The sequence below is a fragment of the Coenobita brevimanus genome, chromosome 17, assembly GCF_032717465.1.
Source record: "Coenobita brevimanus isolate Jiangsu-jjx chromosome 17, ASM3271746v2, whole genome shotgun sequence".
In the NCBI taxonomy this organism is placed as follows: Eukaryota; Metazoa; Arthropoda; class Malacostraca; order Decapoda; family Coenobitidae; genus Coenobita; species Coenobita brevimanus.
Genome location: NC_136970.1, coordinates 32,479,015 through 32,504,029, shown reverse-complemented (window position 1 = coordinate 32,504,029; position 25,015 = coordinate 32,479,015). Strand labels below are relative to the sequence as shown.

General features: G+C 41.3%; 1 protein-coding gene across 1 annotated transcript in view; it reads right to left on the bottom strand.

The window, feature by feature from the left end:
• The window catches only part of LOC145391144 (putative neural-cadherin 2), a 252,951-nt gene that overhangs the window by 102,494 nt on the left and 125,442 nt on the right, over nucleotides 1-25,015 (bottom strand). Inside the window, exons 15-16 of the mRNA XM_080265824.1 lie at nucleotides 9,123-10,460; nucleotides 335-526 (exon numbers count right to left, since the gene is read on the bottom strand). Coding sequence (XP_080121950.1) covers nucleotides 335-526; nucleotides 9,123-10,460 — 1,530 coding nt within the window. The remainder of the gene's footprint in view (nucleotides 1-334; nucleotides 527-9,122; nucleotides 10,461-25,015) is intronic.

Genomic DNA, 25,015 nt, shown 5'->3' with positions numbered 1-25,015 from the left:
GCGGCAGTGTTCAGCGGAGCACCGTCATAGAGTGTCCATACAAGTGTGTGTGTGTGTGTGTGTGTCTGTCCAACCAAATTTTCTCAACGTAATCCAAATCTGTAAAAAAGACTAACCCCAGTCAAACCAAATATTCCCAAACAAACCAACATCAACCCATTTGAAGTGTGACAGTGGCGGTGTTTGGAACGGTTCTATTATCGAGTGTCCAAGCAAGGAGATTCTTCAATATCCAGTTACCCAAACTAACCCAGATTCACTAAACCTCATCCAGTATTACCTTTATCAACCATAACTAATCATAATCAATCTAAATTAAATCCACTGTACTCACCTGCAGTGTAGCGGTGGCGGTGTTGGGTGGGGTACCATCGTCAAGTGCCCATACAAGGAGGGTGTGTGCCTGTGCAGCCTCACGGTCCAGTGGTTTCACCAGTCGCACCTCACCGCCCTCTTCACTCACATGGAAATGCTTGTAGGGGTCGCTGCTTGGGTCTATCTTATACTGCATCTCTCCTGTACCATCCTGTGGGTAAACAGGAAAGTCAAGGTAACTAGACTGAGCCTCGAGATTTTGGTGACTTTCTCCAGATCAGTTGTCAGCACAATGAGTGCTATGTACCGAACGGTTCCTTTGCTAAAACTGACTTCGTATTTTATCATTCCTGCACCATTCTGAAGAACATAAGTCAGTCACAGCAACAGCCATCCTTAATTGCTGTAAGGTTAGCGACCTGAGGCCAGGCTGCCATTCGCAGATAATTTAAGAATATGGAAATGGTATTAACCCCATGGCAGTAATATGATCAAAACCCTCTATTTCCCCTTCGTGATTCGAAATGCAAAGCACAAGCTCCTGCTGTGTATATATATATATATATATATATATATATATATATATATTAACCGATGATCAACCGAAGAAGGGCAAACAAATTAAACTTTTAAAAAATCCAAACACCATAATATAAAGTGTTCTCTGTTCATAAAAATCTCTAACATTTGGGCTATAAGTGGTGTAAGTTGAAGTCTGGGGGAAAAGTAATCATGGGAAGCGAGATCCAAAGAGATGCAGTTCTTAGAATAAATGACTTCCCATAGGCAGAAGTTCTATAATATGGCAGTGTGACAGAGAATTTCTTGAGCGCTACCAGATGCTCATGTAGCACGGGGGAAGGCGTGGAGAGGTGACACAATGGATACAACTTCGTCTGAGCATTTGCCATAAAGTTGTCTGTAAAATAATGCAAAGGAGGCAACATTCCATCTTACTTGTAGGAGAGGTAATTCATTTAAAATAGTCATGCTATTAATTATTCTTAAAGCTTTGTTCTGCATTTTCTCCAGTTGTTTTGGTGCGACCTCTGTACATCCACTCCACAAGGGTAAGCAATATTCGAGACGAGAGCGCAATTGACTCTTGTAGATTATAGCTAACCGCTCACCATTCAAGAAGTTACGGATTATGTGCAGTAATAGTTTCTTTGAGGCGGTCTTAGCAACTGATCAAACACGAGAGGTCCAACTGAGGATATTGTTAAGCAAAACACTAAGAACTTCAATACCTTTAAAGATAGGACTATTGGTTGCAATGAAGGTAAAGCAAGAATCAGGCAAAACCTGTCTATTTGTAAACTGGATTTGTTTGTCTTTTCTGGTAATAAATGATAGTGTCATTACGAACGAGTGTGAGATGCGAGCTAGAGATGTTAACTCTTGGTGAAGTTTGGAAATGAGAGGCCCGGCCGACCCGACCGTCACGCTAAGCAGAAAAGCTAATAACCTTTCTCCTATGTGAAGTAGAGTTCAGATTCTGCGTTTGATACATGCACACAGTAGATTTTATCAACTAAAAATTCACCCATAATCTCGAGTTCTCCAAGGGAGCGTTCGGCTCCAATCAGTGAACGACTCTTTTACGAAATCAAATTAAAAATCATTTTTCGTAGTAACACTATTTTTTGGCATCACTGTGAGCAGTTACATATCAGAGAGTCCGGCTATAATTTTACCTTAACCTTTTTGCTATGTTTTCATGGTGAAATCACCAAAAAAAAAAAAAAAAAAACTTCTAACTTTAACCCATTGGCTGCGGCATTTACTTCAAAGGGACCCTTTGCCTGTGTGGCTTTCTCGCCAAAACTCAACTCTCGCAAAACATGAAAAAATATCTATATATATCTATATCTATATCTATCTATCTATATATATATATATATATATATATATATATATATATATATATATATATATATATATATATATATATATATATATATATATATATATATATATATCATATATATATATATATATATATATATATATATATATATATATATATATATATATATCAGTGTGCTTGCCATATATTTGTGTATCCTCTGTTTTTTTTTTTTTTTTTTTTTCTAAAACCCCGTGGTAATGGCGAAGTTGTGAACAGAAGTTACAGAAGTTGGTGACATAAAGCATCTTACATTTACCGAGTGTGAGGGAAAATGGAGCATCAGTGCGGACCCTAAAATAAACTGAATACGCCGATACAAATGTAAACCACATCGGGAAATGGGTGTACTGAGAACGTGGCTGATGTGGACCGTGGAATACAAGAACAATAGGTGGATATGGATATGGCATGGATATGAATGATGGGGTGATGTTTAAGTCACACCGACATAACTGTACAGTACACCTGAAAATAGATCGCTAAAATGCCCTGGTATGTTCACAAGTTAGCTAGTTAGTGACACTAAGAATTTGTCGTGTGTGTGTGTCTGTATCCTGAACAGCCACTAAACTGTGTAGGTCGGTGCCAACACAAACCATGGGGTAAAAAGGGGGAGTGCTGATGAAAAAGCTCATGTGTACTGTGAAAAACAAGCAAAAAGCCCCCCGGCTACACTGCGCCCCTCATGCAAGACACACACACACACACACACACACACACACACACACAAGAAAAACACGTGGATACGGGTATGGAAACAAACCATACGGGGGGAAAAGGGGCGTACTGATGAAGAGAGAGAGAGAGAGAGAGAGAGAGAGAGAGAGAGAGAGTAATGACGAATTTTTAGTCACCAGTGTAATGAAAAAAAAAAAAAATGGCTTCCAGTGTAATGAAAAGAATTTGTCACCAGTGTAACGATGACAATTAGAATTTTAGAGATTATTATGCAGCGTATTCTGAGTCCCGACTTTTTGGGTTCTGGTACGATGCAAACTCGGATTCTTTGTTCTCTACCGGGTCAGCCACAAGCAAGGAAGGAAAGTCCAAACACAAGTGGTCAAAGGCACACTTATATATTAACAATAGACAACTACACACACACCCGTGATCAAAACTATGAGACATATAATAACCAGATAATCTCAGAATAAATACCTCCACCTAGTTCAGGGAGTTTGACCTTTACACTGTATTCTACTTTTCCTTACATATGATAATTTCCACACAGTGTCATACGTAAGGTTCACACAATACACCAGGTGCGCTTGATCTCAGTTATACAACAGAGACAGTCAAGTATATCTTAATATACCCAAACGCGTGACACAGACAACAGTATATACTCAGGTCCTTATATATATATATATATATATATATATATATATATATATATATATATATATATATATATATATATATATATATGGGAGTATGGATGGGGTATATGTGTAGTAGGCGAGAATGAGAGGGCAAAGGAAGGAGTATGTATAGTTGTGAGTAAAAGATGGAAGAGGAGCATAAGACAGTATGGATCAGTTGGGTCAAGGATTGTGTGGGTAGAGTTGAAAGTTGGAATACAAATGTGGGCGATTGTGTGTGTGTATGCACCAACGCAAGATCGTGCTAGAAGAGTGAGAGAAGAGTTCTGGACAAATGCAGAAGTGTGCATGGAAAAGTTTGGAAGGAATGAGGGAGTGTTTTTGATTGGTGATATGAATGGTAAAGTTGGGAATGTGAAGGTGGATGGAATAGTTGGTGAGCGGGGTGTGCCTGCTGAGATAGATGAGAATGGGAGTGCGTTAGTGGACATTTGTGCTGGGAGGGGGTAGGTGATAGCCAATACCCTCTTCAGGCATAAAATGATCCACAGGTATACATGTCGAGTGATGAGAAGGGTGGGAGGTGAACTGAATGAAAGGAAGGCAATGATTGATTATGTGTGTGTGGATGAAAGGATGCGAAGATGTGTAAAGGATGCAAGAGTGTATAGAGGTTGAGGGAGTGGACTTTCTGACCACTACTTGGTGGTGGCCAGAATTAGAACGCAAGTAAGATGGAGGAACAGAAGAAGGGAAAGACGAGAGGAAGTAGTTGCAAGGAGAGTGGAAAGGTTACAAGAGGATGAGAAAAAGGCAGAGTATATGAGAGAAGTGGAGAAACGATTGGGCAAATATGAATTGGAGCAGATGGGAGACGTGGAAGGTGTGTGTAAGATATTTACAGAAGAAGTATGTGCAGCATGTGATGTGGTGTGTGGAAGGAAGAGAAGACGGAGGGGGGTGCAAGGAACAGCGTGGTGGACGGAAGAGTTGAAACAGGCTGTGGCACAAAAGAAGAAAGCATACAATGAATGGATGAGAAATACAGGCGTGGAAGAAGTTGAGAGGCGGAAGAGTTATATGTGGAAAGAAATAGAGAGGTGAAAAGATTAGTAAGAGAGAGTAAGAAGAGAGTGGATGAGGAATTTGGAAGGAATTTGAGTGTAAAGTGGAGGGACTGTAAGAAAATGTTCTGGAGAGAGGTGAAAAGAGTAAGACAGGGTGGAAGTGAAGTTAGCAGGGGAGTGAAAGATAAAAATGGTAGATTACTAGTGGAGAAGGGAGAAAAAGTGAGCAGATGGAGAGAACACTTTAAGGAATTGTTGAACGTAAAGGATGGAAGTAATGCGAGTATAAGTGGCCGGGGAATGGCTGGGAGAAAGAGGGAGGTGAGAAGACAGGAAGAAATCAGTAGGATAAAAGTTGTGGAAGCAATGAAGAAAGTTAAATCGGGGAAAGCCCCAGGAATTGATGGAGTGTGTGGTGAAATGCTGAAGCATGGGGGAGAGATAGTAGTAGAATGGATGTGGAAGATGTGCAGATTGGCCTGGGAGGAAGGTAGAGTCCTGGAGGATTGGAAGTCAGGTATAATTATTCCCTTGTACAAAGGAAAAGGGGAAAAAAGAAGTGTGTGGTAATCATAGGGGCATTTGTCTTCTTAGTATAATAGGAAAAGTGTATGGTAGGATACTTATAGACAGAGTTAGAGAAAGAACAGAGAAATTAGTTGGAGAAGAACAGGGAGGCTTTAGGAAGGGAAGAGGTTGTGTAGATCAGATATTCATTCTTAGATCTTTAGTGGAAAAGTTTCTAGAGAAGGGAAAGAAGTTGTATGCGGCTTTCATGGATTTGGAGAAAGCATATGACAGGGTGGATAGACAAGGATTGTGGAAAGTGTTAAGAATATATGGAGTAGATGGGAAGTTGTTGAATGCTGTGAAGAGTATGTACGATGGTGCGAAGGCTGCAGTGCGTGTGGATGGTGAACTAAGTGAATTTTTCTCTTTGAAAGTTGGTTTGAAACAGGGATGTGTCATGTCTCCATGGTTGTTCAATCTGTACATGGATGGGGTAATAAAAGAGGTACAGTCGCCAAACTTTCCACCTGGGCCATCTAGCCGCGAGAGGTGGGCAACGGTTGCTGGCAACAGTGTATATGTTTGTTCGTGTGTACATGCTCGACGAAAGTTCGGATCATCAACTCTCTTCGTCCGTAGTGAACCTCAGTCAGAGTCAGAGTTCATCCCATAAATAGCTGGGTACAGAGTTGGCTGGGGAGAAAAATGTCTCAGGAGTAAGGCGGCTCTCCCATCAGCTCAGCCAGTTGCATGAAACTGGTCGCATGGGAAACTTTTGTGTGCCACAGGTGGCGCAGAGCAAGGCCAATTAAATAAGACTATATTAATTTTATAAGGAGGTACTATATATACTGTATATTATGGTATAAATATATACCTTTATATATAGTACAATAACATATACTATCTTATTTGGCCTTAGTCCGTGCAACCTGTGACACGCAACAATTCCATGCAACAAGTTTCCTGCAACTGGTGGAGCCGGTGGGAGAGCTGCTTAAGATGGAAGCTTGGCAAGGTGAATGCCAGGGTAGGCGCCGGACGGGGGGGGGGGGTTACGTTATTCATACCGCTAGTGATAATACTTGCCGAACTAGTTTTTGAGATCCATTAGCATTCTACTAAATATTTGCATTCTTAACAATACTAAACATTTTATTTTCTATAACATGTTAATGCACTAAATACTTGAATCGCTCCAAGCCTCTCTCTCTCTCCTTATATCAGTAATTCCATATCATAGGGTTATCGCTTGATACCATTATCAGTACAGGTTGAAGAGGAATGCATTTACATAACATCGCGTCCAGTTACAAGTAAGATTACCTGTCATTCACATCATGAATGACACGGACCAATAAACATTAGGATGATGTTCAGACACTGTTAACGGTTGCTTACATCCTCGTTGGTAGTACTTCAAGTAAGTGTTTTTATGTGTTCTGTGGTGCACCACGAAGAGGTAGGAGGCTAAAATACTGTCACCTCAACAGGCAAAGAGTTTATGCATACTCTTGTCGAAGAGGCTATTACATCAGCTATGATAATGACTTACCGTATCATATTTCATATGACTATGGTCATTACAGCACACCATTGTAGTCCATTCATCTAACGAATGACTGAATTACACATTAGAAGGAAAATTGATTGTGAGCGGTACCGCTTATGTGTGAAGTCACACATTTACACGCTCATCGATTATTCACAGAACATTATCTCACATTACAGCAAGATGAAGACACCACCTCTCCATCACAGTATGCAAAAGCTTCCAGTCATTTTAAGCACAATTGCTATTGATTCATGAATTGTTGGAACATTTATATTACTATTGCCTGTGATATTACTTATGTGATTGGTAAATGCAACATAAAGAACATAAAATTATCATTACAGGCTGTAACACTGATTTTATTTTTTTAAATCCCACGAACCTAGGCGCTTTAGGCGCCCGTCGACTCATGACTAACTGACTCAAGGCAGCCTTAACGAACGAGTTTCAGCCTCCGACGTCAACAGTTCCTTATTTCTCCTACTTAGCTTAAATTAATATCCGCTCAATGAGTAATCCTGTAACGATTAATGACCTCACTTATCTAATCATGTCTCAGATCAAGAATGGTATTTCAATAGGTGTAATCGTGACCGGCCCAGGACTGGCCAAATGCGAACAGACACCGGTATCTATTTTTATAGCGTAAGGGCCGGTCACACGACGGTTCTTCCCCCCCAATATTCAGTAGACAATTTTTAGCCATGGGTTGTCATGTAATAATAAAAAAGAATATGTTTATAGTTACGTTATATATGTAAAGATGCGGTCTTTTAGGTTATTTTCCTTATTGTTTTCAGTATTCGCATTATCCAGTACTTTCAAGAAGTTCCTTTCAAATTCTATCGGCTAAAATTGTAGACTGAATATTGGGATGAACTCTGACTGAGGTTCAGTACGGAAGACGAGAGCTGATGATCCGAACTTTCGTCGAGCATGTACACACGAACAAACATTACACTGTTGCCAGCACCCTTTACCCACCTCTCGCGGCTAGGTGGCCCAGGCGGAAAGTTTGGCGACTGTACAAGGTAGGGTAGTGGATGTTGGAGTGGCCCTGGTGAGAGAGGATAGTGTTTGGAAACTCCCTGTACTGTTGTTTGCAGATGATACTATGTTGTTGAGTGAAGACGAAGGGGAGCTGCAAGGCTTGGTGGATGAGTTTGAGAGAGTAAGAAACGGAATCTAAAGGTAAATGTAGGGAAGAGTAAAGTGATGGTCTTTGAGAGAGGTGAAGTTAGTGAATGTACAGCGAGGTTGGATGGTGAGGAATTGGAAAATGTGAGTACGTTTAAGTACTTGGGTAGTGTGATGAGTAAGGATGGAGGTTTGGAGGGTGAAGTGCTTGAAAGGGTATATCAGGGAAGAAAGGTTGCTGGTTCCTTGATAGCAGTGATAAGAAACAGGGAAGTGAGCATGGAAGTGAAAAAGTTACTACATGACAGTATTGTGATACCAACTCTAACGTACGGATGTGAAGCTTGGACATTGTTGGAAGGACACAAGTCAAGAGTGAGAGCAGTGGAAATGAGTTATTTAAGAGGAGCCTGTGGAGTCACGTGGAGAGACAGGCTGATGAATGAGGATATAAAGGAGCATTGTGGTGTTGATGTGGATGTGATAGGGAGCGTTATGAGGAACACACTGAGGTGGTTTGGCCATGTGGAGAGGATGGAGGGTGAAAGACTGACGAAGAGAGTTTATGTGAGTGAGGTGGAGGGGGGAGGAGGGAGGGGGAGGCCGAGGATGAGATGGAGGGATGGGATGGAGAGGTATATGAGAGAGGGGGGTGTGAGTTGGGAGCAGGGCAGTGAAATGGCGGGGGACAGGGCGACTTGGAGGTGATTTGTTTGTGGCCACCCCAAACGGGATTGAGGCATCTGGCAATAGATAGATAGATACATTCGCGTAACATAAACCGCGGCCTCCTTTGCTAGTAATATGCATCCACGTGACACAGACGATGCTCTAGCTATCCTCATGTTATATAGGACGAGAGAATATAGCATTCACGCTCTATCTGCGTGGAGGGGCAGAGGGGGTAGGGGGAGGAGGGAGTGGTGGTATAGACTTCCTTTCGAGGCAGGAAGTTGGGAGTATACCTCATATATCACATTCTATTCACTTCATATGGCCAAAACAAAAAGTGGGGGGGGGGAAGGGGTGCGTCACTGATGCTGTCTGTCCGTAACACTTGGGGAGGGGTATAGTCACACTTGGGGGCGGCCTGTGGCCTGGCACCACGCACTCCGTGTGTGAGCTTATTGGTTGGGAGTTCACTATTCCATACGGGGAGGTAACTCTGGGGGGGGAGACACTGGGGCGAGGGGGCGGGTCCACTGGGGTAGGGGCTTCCCAGACACTAGGGGACAAACAACCTCAGAGTCTTGTACTCATGGAACAGGCAGAGGGGAATGCTCGGGTCACGGGCGGCAGGAGACCCTGCGACAGGAACTGCAGGCGGCGGCCGGGCGTTGGGGGTGGGCCGTCCAGAGTGTATTCCAGGGATAGTTGGCCTGTGGGGTCGCCACGAGTCCCGTAGGAGTTGGTGGGTGGCGTGGTGGGCGGCCCTCTTTCTGTAGAGGCCCTGGGTGATGCAGGGCTCTCTGGACTAGGGCCGAAGAGGGCCAGGAGGCATGCCGCATCGGGGTACTAGGGGCGGACCTGGAGAGGCCTGGGCCTAGGGTCAGCTGTGGGGAGGGCAGTGCCCTGGCTGAGCTGCCATCCCATCCGACAGGGGCGGCCATCAGAGAGGAACTGCAGCCACCTGCTCTGGGGGAGGTCCAGCTACTGCAGCAGGCGTCGGGAGAGGCCCGCTGACTCCAGGGGCCGCGGTCTTGCCGTCGGGGGGAGGCTGGCAGGGGTAAACTGCAGCCTCTCATCCTGGAGGAGTCTGACAGCACCTGGGGCTGCAGGGACAGGACACCGGGCCTTGGGGACATCACGCCAGCTCTGGTCTCTGGTGGAGTTCCTGAAAGTGAGCAGAAACCACCCTCTCGAGGAGAGGGGCACCTCACTTTGCCACCGGAGGGGTGGGTGGGGCAAGAGGCACCTTCCTCTACAAGAGCCTGGGGATGGGCGGAGGGAGAGCAGCCGAGAGCCGACTCTCCTACTTGGCAGGGCGGGGAGGCCCTGCCGGAACTCCGGTCCAGGGTAAACGGGGGAGGTCCAGGGGACTTTCCCTCCGTCAGGAAGCACCGTTGGGCACTGCCTGAGCTCCTATGGGGGACAGGAGGGCAAGAGGAGTCGGGGGAGGCTTCTTTGGGCTCTACAGACCCTGGCAGCAGGAAGAATGCACCCAATGGATACGCCCGGCTATTGCCACAGCTCCAACAGAGGCTGCACTCCTGCTGTAGCGTCTGGGACTCCTGTCCCGGAGACAGCACTGGGGGAACAGTGACGCTTAGTCCTGCATGGTACCTCTGACAGAGCGTACCCCAGGGCCCGCCTTCCTCCTTGGGAGCACCAGCGAAGGTCGTCTGGTGGACGTGCCGGCTTTCGAAGGTGGTTGGCAGAGGGTGGCTGACCAATGGTCCTTCCACCCACAGTGTACCCGATGGGTGATACTGTCCCACTGCTCCTTTGGGGGAATAGCAGCCCTTGAGGCTCCTCCTGAGTCCTCTGTTAAAAAGGAGGCCGATCCAAGGGACTCTGCGTCCGAGCGTCGGAGGGTTTGCTTGGGTTCTTGCCACTGCAAGTCCCACCCCGATTCTGGCGAGTGTTCTCTCTGCTGAAGTGTACAGTAGTGTACTTGTACTGCACACCGCCCGGTGGTCTGGCTGTGGGGAAGAGGGGCATCAGGTCACGGGGGAGATACGTTGTTTATGCCCAGAAGGCTCAGCAGGTGAAAAGAGCCTCCCCGTCATCTCCTTGTGGGGTGGGGGTCACCTCCCTGTACCCTCCTCTCAGGGTAGTGGTGTCTGGCTCGCTCAGCTGAGCCGGTATTTCAGAGATTACGGGAAAATTGGGGTAGCGTGATCTTATTTATGAGTGAAATAGGGCAGTGTGATCTTTGAGAGTTTTAGGGATTATGAGACAGAGGGTAGCGTAATCTTATATGATTATATTCAATAGGGTAGCATGATCTTATCTGAGAATTTTAGGGATTATGGGAAATGGGGAAGCGTGATTTTATCTGAGAGTGCGTGAGCAGTTTAGATATTAGTACCCTTTGCGGGCCACTCAGTCGCGATTGTACCATTCCTTAGAGGATAACAAAATTGAAACTCGAAATAACCTAAAATTTACTAAACATTAAGAACTGAAAGACAGATAACTCTTCAATCTGTGAATGAAACAAAGCAAACAAAATATAATCAGAATCTATATCACCAGAAATATGAAACTTTACAACCTATATTATTATTTAAAGAATACTGATACACCTGGATATATTAATCCCGTGGTCTCTACTCCATAATTATGAATCTTTACAACCCATATTGATATTCAAATACTGATACATCTGGATATATTAATCCCATGGTCATGATTCCAACTTAAATTAACATTCAAAGAATACTGATACACTTGGATATATTAATCCCGTGGTCTCTGATGGACTCTTCGGGAAGAAACCTAAAATTTACCGCCAAAGATTATTCTCTTAAAACTAAATAGGTACAACTCAAGAATCATATTCAACTAAGTCCAATATTCAAATGGACATCAATCAAATGGACCAGCCGATAAGCACTTCGATTGCACGAACTAAGAAAAAAAGGTGGGGGGGTGATTTAGTATTAGAGGTTAGGCAGTGGCCTGAATGCACGATCTCTATGAACAATATGAAGAGGAACAGCAATCTGATCTGTGAACGATGAAGAGAGGAAAGGCGATCTCATTATTCGGTATAAGTAAGATCAGGGGAAATATCACCAATTTAACTAACGAACGTATATGAAGACTTACGTTACACGAGGGAGAAGGGGGGGGGGGATGAGAGTTCGGCACTAACCTGTGAACGATGGAAAGAGGAACAGCAATCTGGCTGTTGGCGCGTGTGTGTTGAGATACGTGCCAACCGCCAGATTGTTGTTCCTCTCTCCATCGTTCACAGGTTAGTGGCGCTGTCCCCTGCCTTTTTATACTCATCAAGACAGTGTTCGGAAAACGGCTAAAACTTTAACTGATTACTTTGTCCTATTATCGACTCTCTAGGATCTTCAAAGAATACGAGAGATACGTTTGCACTTAACATACCGTATGTGGATAAATGACCTACGATGTTTAAAATTTTTGTAATAAGTGTACAGGAACTTTAATCATAACGAAGCCAAATCAATTAGGATATCGAACAGTTTCATTACCCGTGTCGGTTTATATGCCTAAGTGACTGATGACACGACTCAGTAACATGAATTTCGAACTTCACAAATGACTGTCTTCAACAGTCTTACTTCAGACATTCTCATTTTACCACTGCATAGTTCAAAAGGGGAGTACTATTAACTTCGGCAGGTAAATCTCTAGATCAGAATATAAAGGAAGACATTGGTGATTTTTCTCTCTCCTAAACATCCGCGGTTATACGTCTTTGTTGGAAGACGGCTGGTTCATTATGTATAAACATTAATCATATCCACACCAAAACTCGACTTAACACTATCAATAGCAGAATCATCTATATCTATCTATCTATAGCCCGACGCCCTAATCCCGCAAAGGGTGGCCGCAGACAAAACGCCTCCAAGTCACTCTGTCTCCCAGAATCATACGTTATGAATATCATCTAAGACTAAACTTAAATATAAGGCTTAACGGCTAAATGAACTGTACAGATTATATTTATAATATTACCAAAGCTTAAGATTGCACCTACAATACTACCTTATACTAATTTATGCTAATACTTAAAATTATGACACTTCAAGAGAACACCGGCGTGAGACGGGAAAGACAAAGACAGGGCTCGCTCAGGTCAAGGCCATTTCCACAGGACATGTGACGGTCAGGGATAAACGGACGATGGCGGGGCTGCAGGAAATCAAGTGGGCAGAGTGAGCTGCACCAATTTCCTGGCTCTAATAAATGTATTTCCATACTCATGATACGTGATTGCAGAAGATGACTAACAATCTGTTGTCGGATGAAGTCGAGGAAGCCTAATGTTCAAATATTGTGGGTGATATATCGGAATTGTCACTGTAGCGGCACACATACAGTACATATGGATGGGATAACAGATGGCTAGAATGCTGTCATTATTATACTGTGCTGGCTTATGTAAGGGTGGTTTCACTAAAGCGAGGTCAAGGTTCAGATAAAGTACCTTGCCTTCCTGCCATTCTTTTGAAACTGTACAGTATTGAAAGTAATAAGCATGGATATGGATTACAGGGTTATGGTCAAGTCATATAGACACATTACTGTACACGGGATAATAGCTAGCTGTAAATCATAAAATAAAATATAACACAGAACATAACATGTATTGCAACAGTATGCCAGATAAAAGATAAAAATGGTTTTCAGACTTGTAGTAAATAAGTTAGCACAAAATGGGGCATAATATGAATTACAAAACATAATAAAACTGAACAGTAGGACAAACATTGCAGTGACTTACATACTTACAGTATACAGTATAATTCGGTAGGTGGTGGCGACCATCATCCACTCACATGTAGTGATGCGTACTTCTTCCTTAGCCTTTATCGTTCTTTTTCTGTGCTTGCCCTCCTCTCTTCCCATTTCTCCCATCTTTCCTGTCACTTCTTATTGCTTTTCTTTTCATTACAGGTCGCTTTACGTTGAGAGACAAGCCTAATGGCTTCCTGTAAGCCAAGAAACCATTTACAACGCTGGGTGGTAACCATATAACTAAACCATATGTGCTCACTACGTGTCAATAAGAGGGTAGGTGGAGGGTTAGTGCCCCTCCCCGTAAAACAACTAACTCAAAGTCAAATGGCTGCCCCTTACGGGATTATGGCGTCTGGCAATAGATAGATAACCCGCGTGGGAAAGCAGATATTTTTGCCAGTACGTTTGCCAGAAATTCTACCACAGAGGATGCCAGCCAGAACCTCCCAGTACTAGAACTTGACTCTCCCGAAATTGTTCCACTTAAAATAGACAAGATACTTAAAATCCATCCTAGACAATTTACCTACCAACAAAGCTCCAGGCCCAGATGGAATTCCGCCAACTGTTTTTAAAAAATGTTCCCCTGAACTTGCCTCTGTTCAGCCTAAATTATTCAAACTATGCATACGTACTTCTTCATTCCCAGATTCATGGAAAGAAGCCAATATCCACCCAATTCCGAAGAAAGGAAGTTCCTCTGACCCCTCTGATTACAGACCAATAGCAGTCACATCTTCTGTTGGTAAGGTATTTCAAACTTTAATTAATAAGCACATTGTTAAACATCTTGAATCCAACAACTTAATTAGTGATAGACAATATGGTTTTCGCCACGAAAGATCCACCATTGACATACTCAGTCTCCTAACTCATACCATCCATCAATCAATTGACCTACATGGAGAAACTCATGCAGCAGCCCTTGATATTTCTCAAGCTATCGACAGAGTATGGGACCGTTCCCTGCTGTCCGAACTCCCTTGCTATGGACTAATGTCTTTTGTTCCTTTGATTTCCTCATATCTCAGTGACAGGAAAATAACAGTAAAAGTAGATGATGTATATTCCAGTTTCCACTCAATTAACACCGGCGTGCTGCAGGGATCAGTTCCGGCACCAACCCTGTTCGTGGTTCATATTAATGATCTCTTATCTGTCACCCACAATCCCATCCACTCATATGCAGATGACTCAACACTACATAATTCATTCACACTCAGACACCCATTTACAAAACCTAATATCTCCATCCCTCAACTCAGTACAGCCATCTCCATAAATCAAGACCTATCTACGATCAGTGAATGGGAGCAAAACAACATTGTCTCATTTAATGCTAGTAAAACTAATTATATGCAATTTACTAATAGACAGATATTGCCAGATTCGTATATTACCTTCAGTGCTACTAATATTTCCATCTCCAAAGGTATTGAATTTATTGGCGTCTCACTTAACAGTGCCCTCAGCTGGACCTCTCATGTTAGATCACTTGCTAAAACCACCTCAAAGAAACTTGGATTATTGTACAGAGTCCGTAACTTCTTCGCTGATGAGCAGCTAGCTATAATTTATAGGAATGATGTGCACTCTCAGCTGGAATCTTGCTCACCCTTGTGGAATGAATGAGGGGAGGTTGCGTTAAAACAACTAGACAAAATTCAGAACAAAGCTGTTAAAATTATTAACAACACTGCCATTACAAATAAACTACCTCCCCTATAAGTAAGAAGGAATGTTGCCTCCCTTGCATTATTTTACAGATATTTTTATGGCAAATGCTCAGACGAAATTGTGTCCATACTGCCGCCTCTCCATGTCTTCCCTCGTGCTACACGGACATCTGGTAGCGCTCATGACTGGAATGTCACTCAGCCATATTGCAGAACTTCTGTCTATCAGAATTCTTTCATTCCCCGAACTGCATCTCTCTGGAACTCTCTTCCCCAGAGTTGTTTCCCTTCAAACTTCAACCTACAGTTGTTCAAGTCTAACTGTTACATATATTTTATGAACTGAGGACACCAGTAATCTGGTGTATGATTTTTTTTTATTCATCTGTATTTTCTTCCTCTGTTCTTATATATATATATATATATATATATATATATATATATATATATATATATATATATATATATATATATATGACCAAATGTGCTCCCTAGGTATCAATAAGTGGGATGGAGGAGGGTTAGTGCCCCTCCCCGTAAAACAACTAACTCAAAGGTAAATGCCACCCATTACGGGATTATGGCGTCTGGAAATAGATAGATACATAAGAAAGGCCTGTAAAGAAAGTACTACCGATACTTAAAATTACGAAACATGAAATTCAATAGCATGACATATAAAAATGACTTACAGATTTGTAGTACATAAAACAACATAAAAAGGATCTGGAAAGAAAGTACTACCGATAATATATTACTTACACACGAGCTTATCATAATATTTAGTACATGCATAGACAGTAGGCTACAGTGTGTGTGTGTGTGTGTGTGTGTGTGTGTGTGTGTGTGTGTGTGTGTGTGTGTGTGAGAGAGAGAGAGAGAGAGAGAGAGAGAGAGAGCGTGTATGTGCGATTTATGTGTGTGTGTGTGTGTGTGTGTGTGTGTGTGTGTGTGTGTGTGTGTGTGTGTGTGATTTGTATCTATGTGTGTGTGTGTGTGTGTGTGTGTGTGTGTGTGTGTGTGTGTGTGTGTGTGTGTGTGTGTGTGTGTGTGTGTGTGTGTGTGTGTGTGTCTGTGTGTGTGTCTGTGTATGTGTGTGTGTGTGTGTGTGTGTGTGTGTGTGTGTGTGTGTGTGTGTGTGTGTGATTTATATCTATGAGTGCGTGTGTGTGTGCACGCACGTATGAATTGTATCTGTGTGTGTGTGTGTGTGTGTGTGTGTGTGTGTGTGTGTGTGTGTGTGTGTGCGCGTGATTTGTATCTATGAGTGTGCGTGTGTGTCTGTATCCTGACCAGCCACTAAACTGTGTAGGTCGGTGCCAACACAAACCATGGGGTAAAAAGGGGGAGTGCTGATGAAAAAGCTCATGTGTACTGTGAAAAACAAGCAAAAAGCCCCCCGGCTACACTGCGCCCCTCATGCAAGACACCCGTGCTTTGGCAGACACACACACACACACACACACACAGGGATTCAATCGAGGCGGACGTGCGACATCGGCGCTCCGTACCGAACCAACACGGCCAGTGGCATTACCTAAATTAGTATCTTTGTATGAGTCAGGCTCTGTACCAGGTTAGACTAAATGATTTTTCATTATTAAAAGGAAAAAAATAATAAGTTTAAACAAGACTTGTTCAAAAAGGAAAAAGAACCAAGACGAAAGAATACGCTGAGTCATTTGAGGTTTGTTTAGACTACAACAACAAGGGGATTGTAAGTACATGCTCTGCACTTTTAGTATTGCAAAATGGATACATACTTTAGTAAAGCAAATTTGGAAAAGAAAAGGGATAAAGGTAAAAAGGAAAATGATGATTCCTACCAAGAACTGGTTGAAGTGGAGCCTCACAATAGACTGGTTGAATGTGTAAACAAACTAGAAATGGCTTTCAAAAATGAAATTGATGAAAAAAAGAAGCAGATGCACTTGCAAAAGGAAGAAATAGAAAAACTAGGAAGGGAGGCCAATAAGAAAGACACAACCATCATTGAACTAACAATGGAACTGAGTACACTTAGGAAGAAAATGAGTGAAATGGCAAGTACAGTAGTCAATCACGAGAGTGTTATGGAAGAGTTCAAAAATGACACAGAGACAATTAGGCAAGTAAGCAGTCTTATTGACCAGAGCAGTGATATTGAGGAGAAGATAACACAGGTGAATGAAGCTGTGCAAAGCTACAAAAATGATGTGGAAACCACGTATGCTGAAATGGTGAAAGTAAAGAAAGACTTAGAAACAAGGGCGGAGGAAAAAAGCATTAAAAAGGAGGTGAAAGGAATAATCCAAAACAATCCAAAGTTAGTCAGAGATTCAGTAGATATAAACAAATCTATGGTAATCACTGGTATAGAAGAGGAAGAAGTAAAAAACAAGATCACAAGAGACAAAAAGGAGATGGCAAATGTAATGAGCTTACTGAAAGAAGTATCAGAGGAAATCTGTAGTAAAGACATAGAGGAACACAAAAGGTTAGGGAAATATGAGAAAAGCAAGACAAGACCTCTAAAGGTGGCTTTCCAGAGTGTAAACACTGTGGAAGAGATACTAAAAAATGCAAAGAATCTTATGGAAAAAGATGAGTTCAAAAATGTATGGATAAAAAGATGCCTAACACAAGAGGAACAGGAATTACTGAAAGAGAAAAGGGAGGAAGCAAAAACAAAAAATGAGGGAAGATCAAAAGAGAAGAAGAAATTTTTTTACAAAGTAATAGGATTGCAGGTACGAAAGTGGTACACAAACAGGATGGAATAAAAAGGAGGAAGGTAGAAGAACCATGTCATGATATTGTCAGTATATAAACAAGATGATAAAGTTGATGTACTCAAATGTGGATGGAATGGTATCTAAATTACTAGACATGAACGATTATGTCAGAGAAAACGAACCACAAATAATATGCCTAACTGAAACAAAATTAACACCAAGGATATCCAATGACATACTAAACTTAGAGGAATACAATATACGGAGAAGAGACAGAAATTTAAAAAAAGGAGGAGGAATTATAATATTAACTAAGAAAAATCTAAAAGTCAATGAAATAAAACTAGATATACCATCACAAGTAGAACTGACTGCAGTAGAGATCAACACATCTGAAGGTAAAGTAATTGTAGCCAATTTGTACATGCCACCCAGATCAAACACATGGGAAAGAGATGAATATGAGGACCTGGCAGAGAGTACAATTCAGAGTTTAAGATCATTACTACATAAAATGGAAGAGAAATCAGAAAGAATTATACTAACTGGGGATTTCAATACAAATATAAATTGGAAAACTCTAGATATAATTAGCCAAGAAAGCTGTTCGGACCAAAAGCTCCTGGATCTCGTACAAGAGTTCTTCCTAACGCAACATGTGAGGGAAACCACCAGAAAAAGAGGACGATGTACCTTCAGTGCTAGATCTAATATTTACTAGGCAAGAAAATGATATTGTCAGTTTAATATATCACCCTCCACTCGGCAAAAGCGATCATGCAGTACTAAATTATAACTTTAGGATAGCATATGACATAGTAAACAGCAATGACAGTTACAAAAAGAGCCTAAACTATAAAAAGGGAAATTATCAAGACCTAAAGAAGTATTTCTTAGAAGTTGATTGGGAAAATGAGCTTAGAGGACAAGATTTAAATGCTGTATATAAAAAATTCTGTGATTTTTATGAAATAGGAGACAGATGTACATCCCACAGCACAAAGAAGCAGAAAAGAAAATACAGAAATGGTTCAATACAGAATGTAAAAAATCAAAAGAAAGAAGAGATTTGTTGTGGAATAGATACAGATAGACATAATAGTGAAAGGGCGTATAATAATTACAAACAGGCAAGAAATGATTATATAAGAATAAGGAGGGAAGCCCAAAAACAGTTTGAGGAGGATATAATAAATAAAAGTAGTGATCAACCAAAGCTGTTTTACAGCTATATCAGAAGCAAAACCAAAGTAAAAGATATAATACAATCAATTACGGACGAGGGAATCATTGTACACAAGAGAAAGATATTTGTGAAAAACTAAATAAGAATTTCCAATTAGTTTTTACAGAAGAAGAAAATTTTGAGAGGGACTATGTGGAACATGCATGTCCACACATACTACCAGATATACAAATAGCAGAAAAAGTAATACAGGAGGAGTTAAGTAGATTAGACAGAGGAAAAGCAAATGGTCCTGATGAAATTTCATGTTGGGTACTACGAGAATGTGCAAAGGAGTTAAGTAAACCATTATTTTCAATTTTCAAGAAATCCTTGAGTCAAGGTAAACTACCTGATATTTGGAAAAAAGCAAATATTGTCCCCTTATTCAAGAAAGGAAATAGACAAAATCCACACAACTACCGACCAGTATCACTGACCAGTGTTGTAAGCAAGGTATTAGAAAAGCTTATAAGAAAAGCTTGGGTAAATCATCTAGAAGAACACAGTATGATAACAGAAAGACAGTTTGGTTTCAGAAAAGGAAAATCATGTGTTACTAATCTGTTGAGCTACTATGACAGAGTAACAAACACAGTACAGGAAAGGGAAGGATGGGTGGACAGTATCTATTTAGATTTCAAGAAAGCTTTTGACACAGTACCACACCAAAGACTTTTATGGAAATTGTACCATCAAGGAGGAATTCGAGGCAAACTGTTTTGTTGGATGCAAGACTTTCTCATAAAAAGAGAAATGAGAATAGTACTAAGAGGAAACTACTCATCATGGAAAGAAGTGACTAGTGGAGTACCACAGGGTTCAGTGCTGGCACCAATCATGTTTTTATTGTATATAAATGATATAAACAGTAACACTGGAAATGAGAGCTATCTGAATATGTTTGCAGATGATGCAAAAATACAAAGGAGAATTACTAACACAGACTCTTGTAAAGAGCTACAAGAAGAATTAAATAAACTTCATGACTGGAGTAGTACATGGCAAATAGAATTCAATGTGGACAAGTGTCATGTAATCAAGTTTGGTAAAAGTGGAAAAAGACCTGATTGGGATTATAAGTTAGGAAATAAAATCCTATACACATCAGAAAGAGAGAAAGACCTAAGTGTGATTATCAATAACAGACTATCTCCGGCTGACCACATTAGCGAGAAGGTATGGAACATGTATACACTGCTTGCAAATATGAGAATAGCATTCACATACATAAATGAAGACATGCTAAGAAAGATAATAACATCATTCATTAGACCAACCCTGGAATATGCATCGGTAGTCTGGAGTCCTCATCTCAAAAAGCACATAGACAAGATTGAAAAAGTTCAAAGGGCCGCTACAAGATGGATACCAAGCTTAACCCGCGCCGTCCCGAGGACGTACTTCCACGTCCTCACGTTTTGTCACAGCTAATCCCGAGGACGTACTTCAACGTCCTGCAATTGCAAGGTTCATAATTTCCACAATTTTCAATTTTAGCGAGTCATTTTTGGTACGTATACACGGGACACCTGCCTCAACAAGATGCCAGGCAGAGACAATGCCTTACCCAGCATGACCTCCTCCCCCCCCCTGCATGCCCTTTTCTCAGTAATTCACCTGTTATCAGTGACCTGGCCAGTATAGCCATGTCATGCCACGGTACGAAATTCAGGGCCAGAGTGATTCCCCAATCAATGACAATGTGGAGGACAAACTTTACATAGCATTAGAGGAAGAAACAGTTAGAAATGATGATCAGGTAATGTGGCAAAAAAAGGTCAGGTATTAGTGAGTGAAACAATGCTTATAATGCCTATATTACTGCTTGAAAACCAATATACTCTTGTACTACATATAAATTCGTAACAGTAAATAAATAAATACCGTTTATGAGTGGTGTGAAATAGTTATCCTCCCATAGAACTCGTTTTGTTTGGTGCCAGCCTGATAGAAAACCCAGTAAGGTAAGGAGGCTCTCCTACCTGTAATGAGTATTTTAAACCTCAGGTGAGCGATTTCTCTATGAATTTTCGATGTTTCTCACCAAAAGCGAAAGTTTTAGCAAAAAAAAAAAAAGGGTCGAAAAATGGTCGGGATTGGGGGGTACCAGTGGTCAAAAAGTGGTCGGGACGGGGCGGGTTAAGGGGCCTAAGCTACGAAGAAAGACTAAATAAATTGAATCTACCAACAGTACAGGAGAGAAGGAAAAGAGGTGACATGATAATGCTATATAAGTGCATATCAGGGAAGGAGAAAATAGACATCAATGATTACTTAACATATGGAGAAGCATCAGCAAGAGGACACTGCCAAAAACTGCATAAGAAGAGAGGTGATAAAGACGTAAGGAAATTCAGTTTCCCAAACAGAGCAATTGATCAATGGAATGCACTACCGAATGAAATAGTGTGTGCCAAAACAATTCACAAATTTAAGGATATGTACGATAAATATGGTTTAAGACACGGGACAGTACGAGCTTGACTCATTCCTGTAAAGACACAATTAGGTAAGAACAATTAGGTAAGGTAAGAACACACACACACACGCAAGAAACACACGAGGATATGGGTATGGAAACAAACCAAAGGGGGGAAAAAAGGGGTGTACTGATGAAGAGAGACAGACAGAGACAGACAGACAGACAGAACACCGGTGGGAGATGGGAGAGACAAAGACAGGGCTCGCTCAGGTCAAGGCCATTTCCACAGGACATGTGACGGTCAGGGATAAACGGACGATGGCGGGGCTGCAGGAAATCAAGTGGGCAGAGTGAGCTGCACCAATTTCCTGGCTCTAATAAATGTATTTCCATACTCATGATACGTGATTGCAGAAGATGACTAACAATCTGTTGTCGGATGAAGTCGAGGAAGCCTAATGTTCAAATATTGTGGGTGATATATCGGAATTGTCACTGTAGCGGCACACATACAGTACATATGGATGGGATAACAGATGGCTAGAATGCTGTCATTATTATACTGTGGTGGCTTATATAAGGGTGGTTTCACTAAAGCGGGGTCAAGGTTCAGATAAAGTACCTTGCCTTCCTGCCATTCTTTTGAAACTGTACAGTATTGAAAGTAATAAGCATGGATATGGATTACAGGGTTATGGTCAAGTCATATAGACACATTACTGTACACGGGATAATAGCTAGCTGTAAATCATGAAATAAAATATAACACAGAACATATCATGTATTGCAACAGTATGCCAGATAAAAGATAAAAATGGTTTTCAGACTTGTAGTAAATAAGTTAGCACAAAATGGGGCATAACATGAATTACAAAACATAATAAAACTGAACAGTAGGACAAACATTGCAGTGACTTACAGATTTACAGTATATAATTCGGTAGGTGGTGGCGACCATCATCCACTCACATGTAGTGATGCGTACTTCTTCCTTAGCCTTTATCGTTCCTTTTCTGTGCCTGCCCTCCTCTCTTCCCATTTCTCCCATCTTTCCTGTCACTTCTTATTGCTTTTCTTTTCATTACAGGTCGCTTTACGTTGAGAGACAAGCCTAATGGCTTCCTGTAAGCCAAGAAACCATTTACAACGCTGGGTGGTAACCATATAACTAAACCATATGTGCTCCCTACGTGTCAATAAGAGGGTAGGTGGAGGGTTAGTGCCCCTCCCCGTAAAACAACTAACTCAAAGTCAAATGGCTGCCCCTTACGGGATTATGGCGTCTGGCAATAGATAGATAACCCGCGTGGAAAAGCAGATATTTTTGCCAGTACGTTTGCCAGAAATTTTACCTCAGAGGATGCCAGCCAGAACCTCCCAGTACTAGAACTTGACTCTCCCGAAATTGTTCCATTTAAAATACAGACAAGATACGTAATATCCATCCTAGACAATTTACCTACTAACAAAGCTCCAGGCCCAGATGGAATTCCGCCAATTGTTTTTAAAAAAATGTTCCCCTGAACTTGCCTCTGTTCAACCAAAATTATTCAGACTATGCATACGTTCTTCTTCATTCCCAGGTTCATGGAAAGAAGCCAATATCCACCCAATTCCGAAGAAAGGAAGTTCCTCTGACCCCTCTGATTACAGACCAATAGCTGTCACATCTTCTCTTGGTAAGGTATTTCAAACTTTAATTAATAAACACGTTGTTAAACATCTTGAATCCAACAAGTTTAAGGATTTGAATTTCATTAAATCAGGCTTTACTGATCTACCAGAAGACCCGCCGACACGTCGTAAAAATACCCCCGCTAATACCAATACACCAGTCCTGTATGAGACAGCCCTAGCATGTATTCAATATGGACGGTGGGTGTTAGCGCCGAAGTGGTGACATGTAGAGGTGTATGGTATGTAGGAGGACTGCTGGGCCTTGATAGCAGGCTGTGAAGCCTATGCCCAGAGTCGGACACATAAAAAAAAAAAAAAAAAAAAAAAAACTTAATTAGTGATAGACAATATGGTGTTCGCCACGAAAGATCCACCATTGACATACTCAGTCTCCTAACTCATACCATCCATCAATCAATTGACCTACATGGAAAAACTCATGCAGCAGCCCTTGATATTTCTAAAGCTTTTGACAGAGTATGATACCGTTCCCTGCTGTCCGAACTCCCTTGCAATGGACTAATGTCTTTTGTTCCTTTGATTTCCTCATAATCTCAGTGACAGGAAAATAACAGTAAAAGCAGATGATGTATATTCCAGTTTCCACTCAATTAACACCGGCGTGCCGCAGGGATCAGTTCCGGCACCAACCCTTTTCCTGGTTCATATTAATGATCTCTTATCTGTCACCCACAATCCCATCCACTCATATGCAGATGACTCAACACTACATAATTCATTCACACTCAGACACCCATATACAAAGCCTAATATCTCTATCTCTCAACTCAGTACAGCCATCTCCATAAATCAAGACCTATCTATGATCAGTGAATGGGAACAAAACAACATTGTCTCATTTAATGCTAGTAAAACTAAATATATGCAATTTACTAATAGACAAATATTGTCAAATTCGTATATTACCTTCAGTGCTACTAATATTTCCATCTCCAAAGGTATTGAATTTATTGGCGTCTCACTTAACAGTGCCCTCAGCTGGACCTCTCATGTTAGATCACTTGCTAAAACCGCCTCAAAGAAACTTGGATTATTGTACAGAGTCCGTAACTTCTTCGCTAATGAGCAGTTAGCTATAATTTATAGGAGTGATGTGCACTCTCAGCTGGAATCTTGCTCACCCTTGTGGAATGGATGAGGAGAGGTTGCATTAAAACAACTAGACAAAATTCAGAACAAAGCTGTTAGAATTATTAACAACACTGCCATTACAAATAAACTACCTCCCCTATAAGTAAGAAGGAATGTTGCCTCCCTTGCATTATTTTACAGATATTTTTATGGCAAATGCTCAGACGAAATTGTGTCCATACTGCCGCCTTTCTGTGCCTTCCCTCGTGCTACACGGGCATCTGGTAGCGCTCATGACTGGAATGTCACTCAGCCATATTGCAGAACTTCTGCCTATCAGAATTCTTTCATTCCCCGAACTGCATCTCTCTGGAACTCTCTTCCCCAGAGTTGTTTCCCTTCAAACTTCAACCTACAGTTGTTCAGGTCTAACTGTTACATATATTTTATGAACAGAGGACACCAGTAATCTGGTGTATGATTTTTTTTTATTCATCTGTATTTTCTTCCTCTGTTCTTATATATATATATATATATATATATATATATATATATATATATATATATATATATATATATATATATATATATATACAGTATATATGACCAAATGTGCTCCCTAGGTATCAATAAGTGGGTTGGTGGAGGGTTAGTGCCCCTCCCCGTAAAACAACTAACTTAAACGTAAATGCCACCCCTTACGGGATTATGGCGTCTGGAAATAGATAGATACATAAGAAAGGCCTGTAAAGAAAGTACTACCGATAATTAAAATTACAAAACATGAAATTCAATAGCATGACATATAAAAATGACTTACAGATTTGTAGTACATAAAACAGCATAAAAAGGATCTGGAAAGAAAGTACTACCGATAACAAATTACACACGAGTTTATTATAATATTCAGTACATGCATAGACAGTAGGCTACAGTGTGT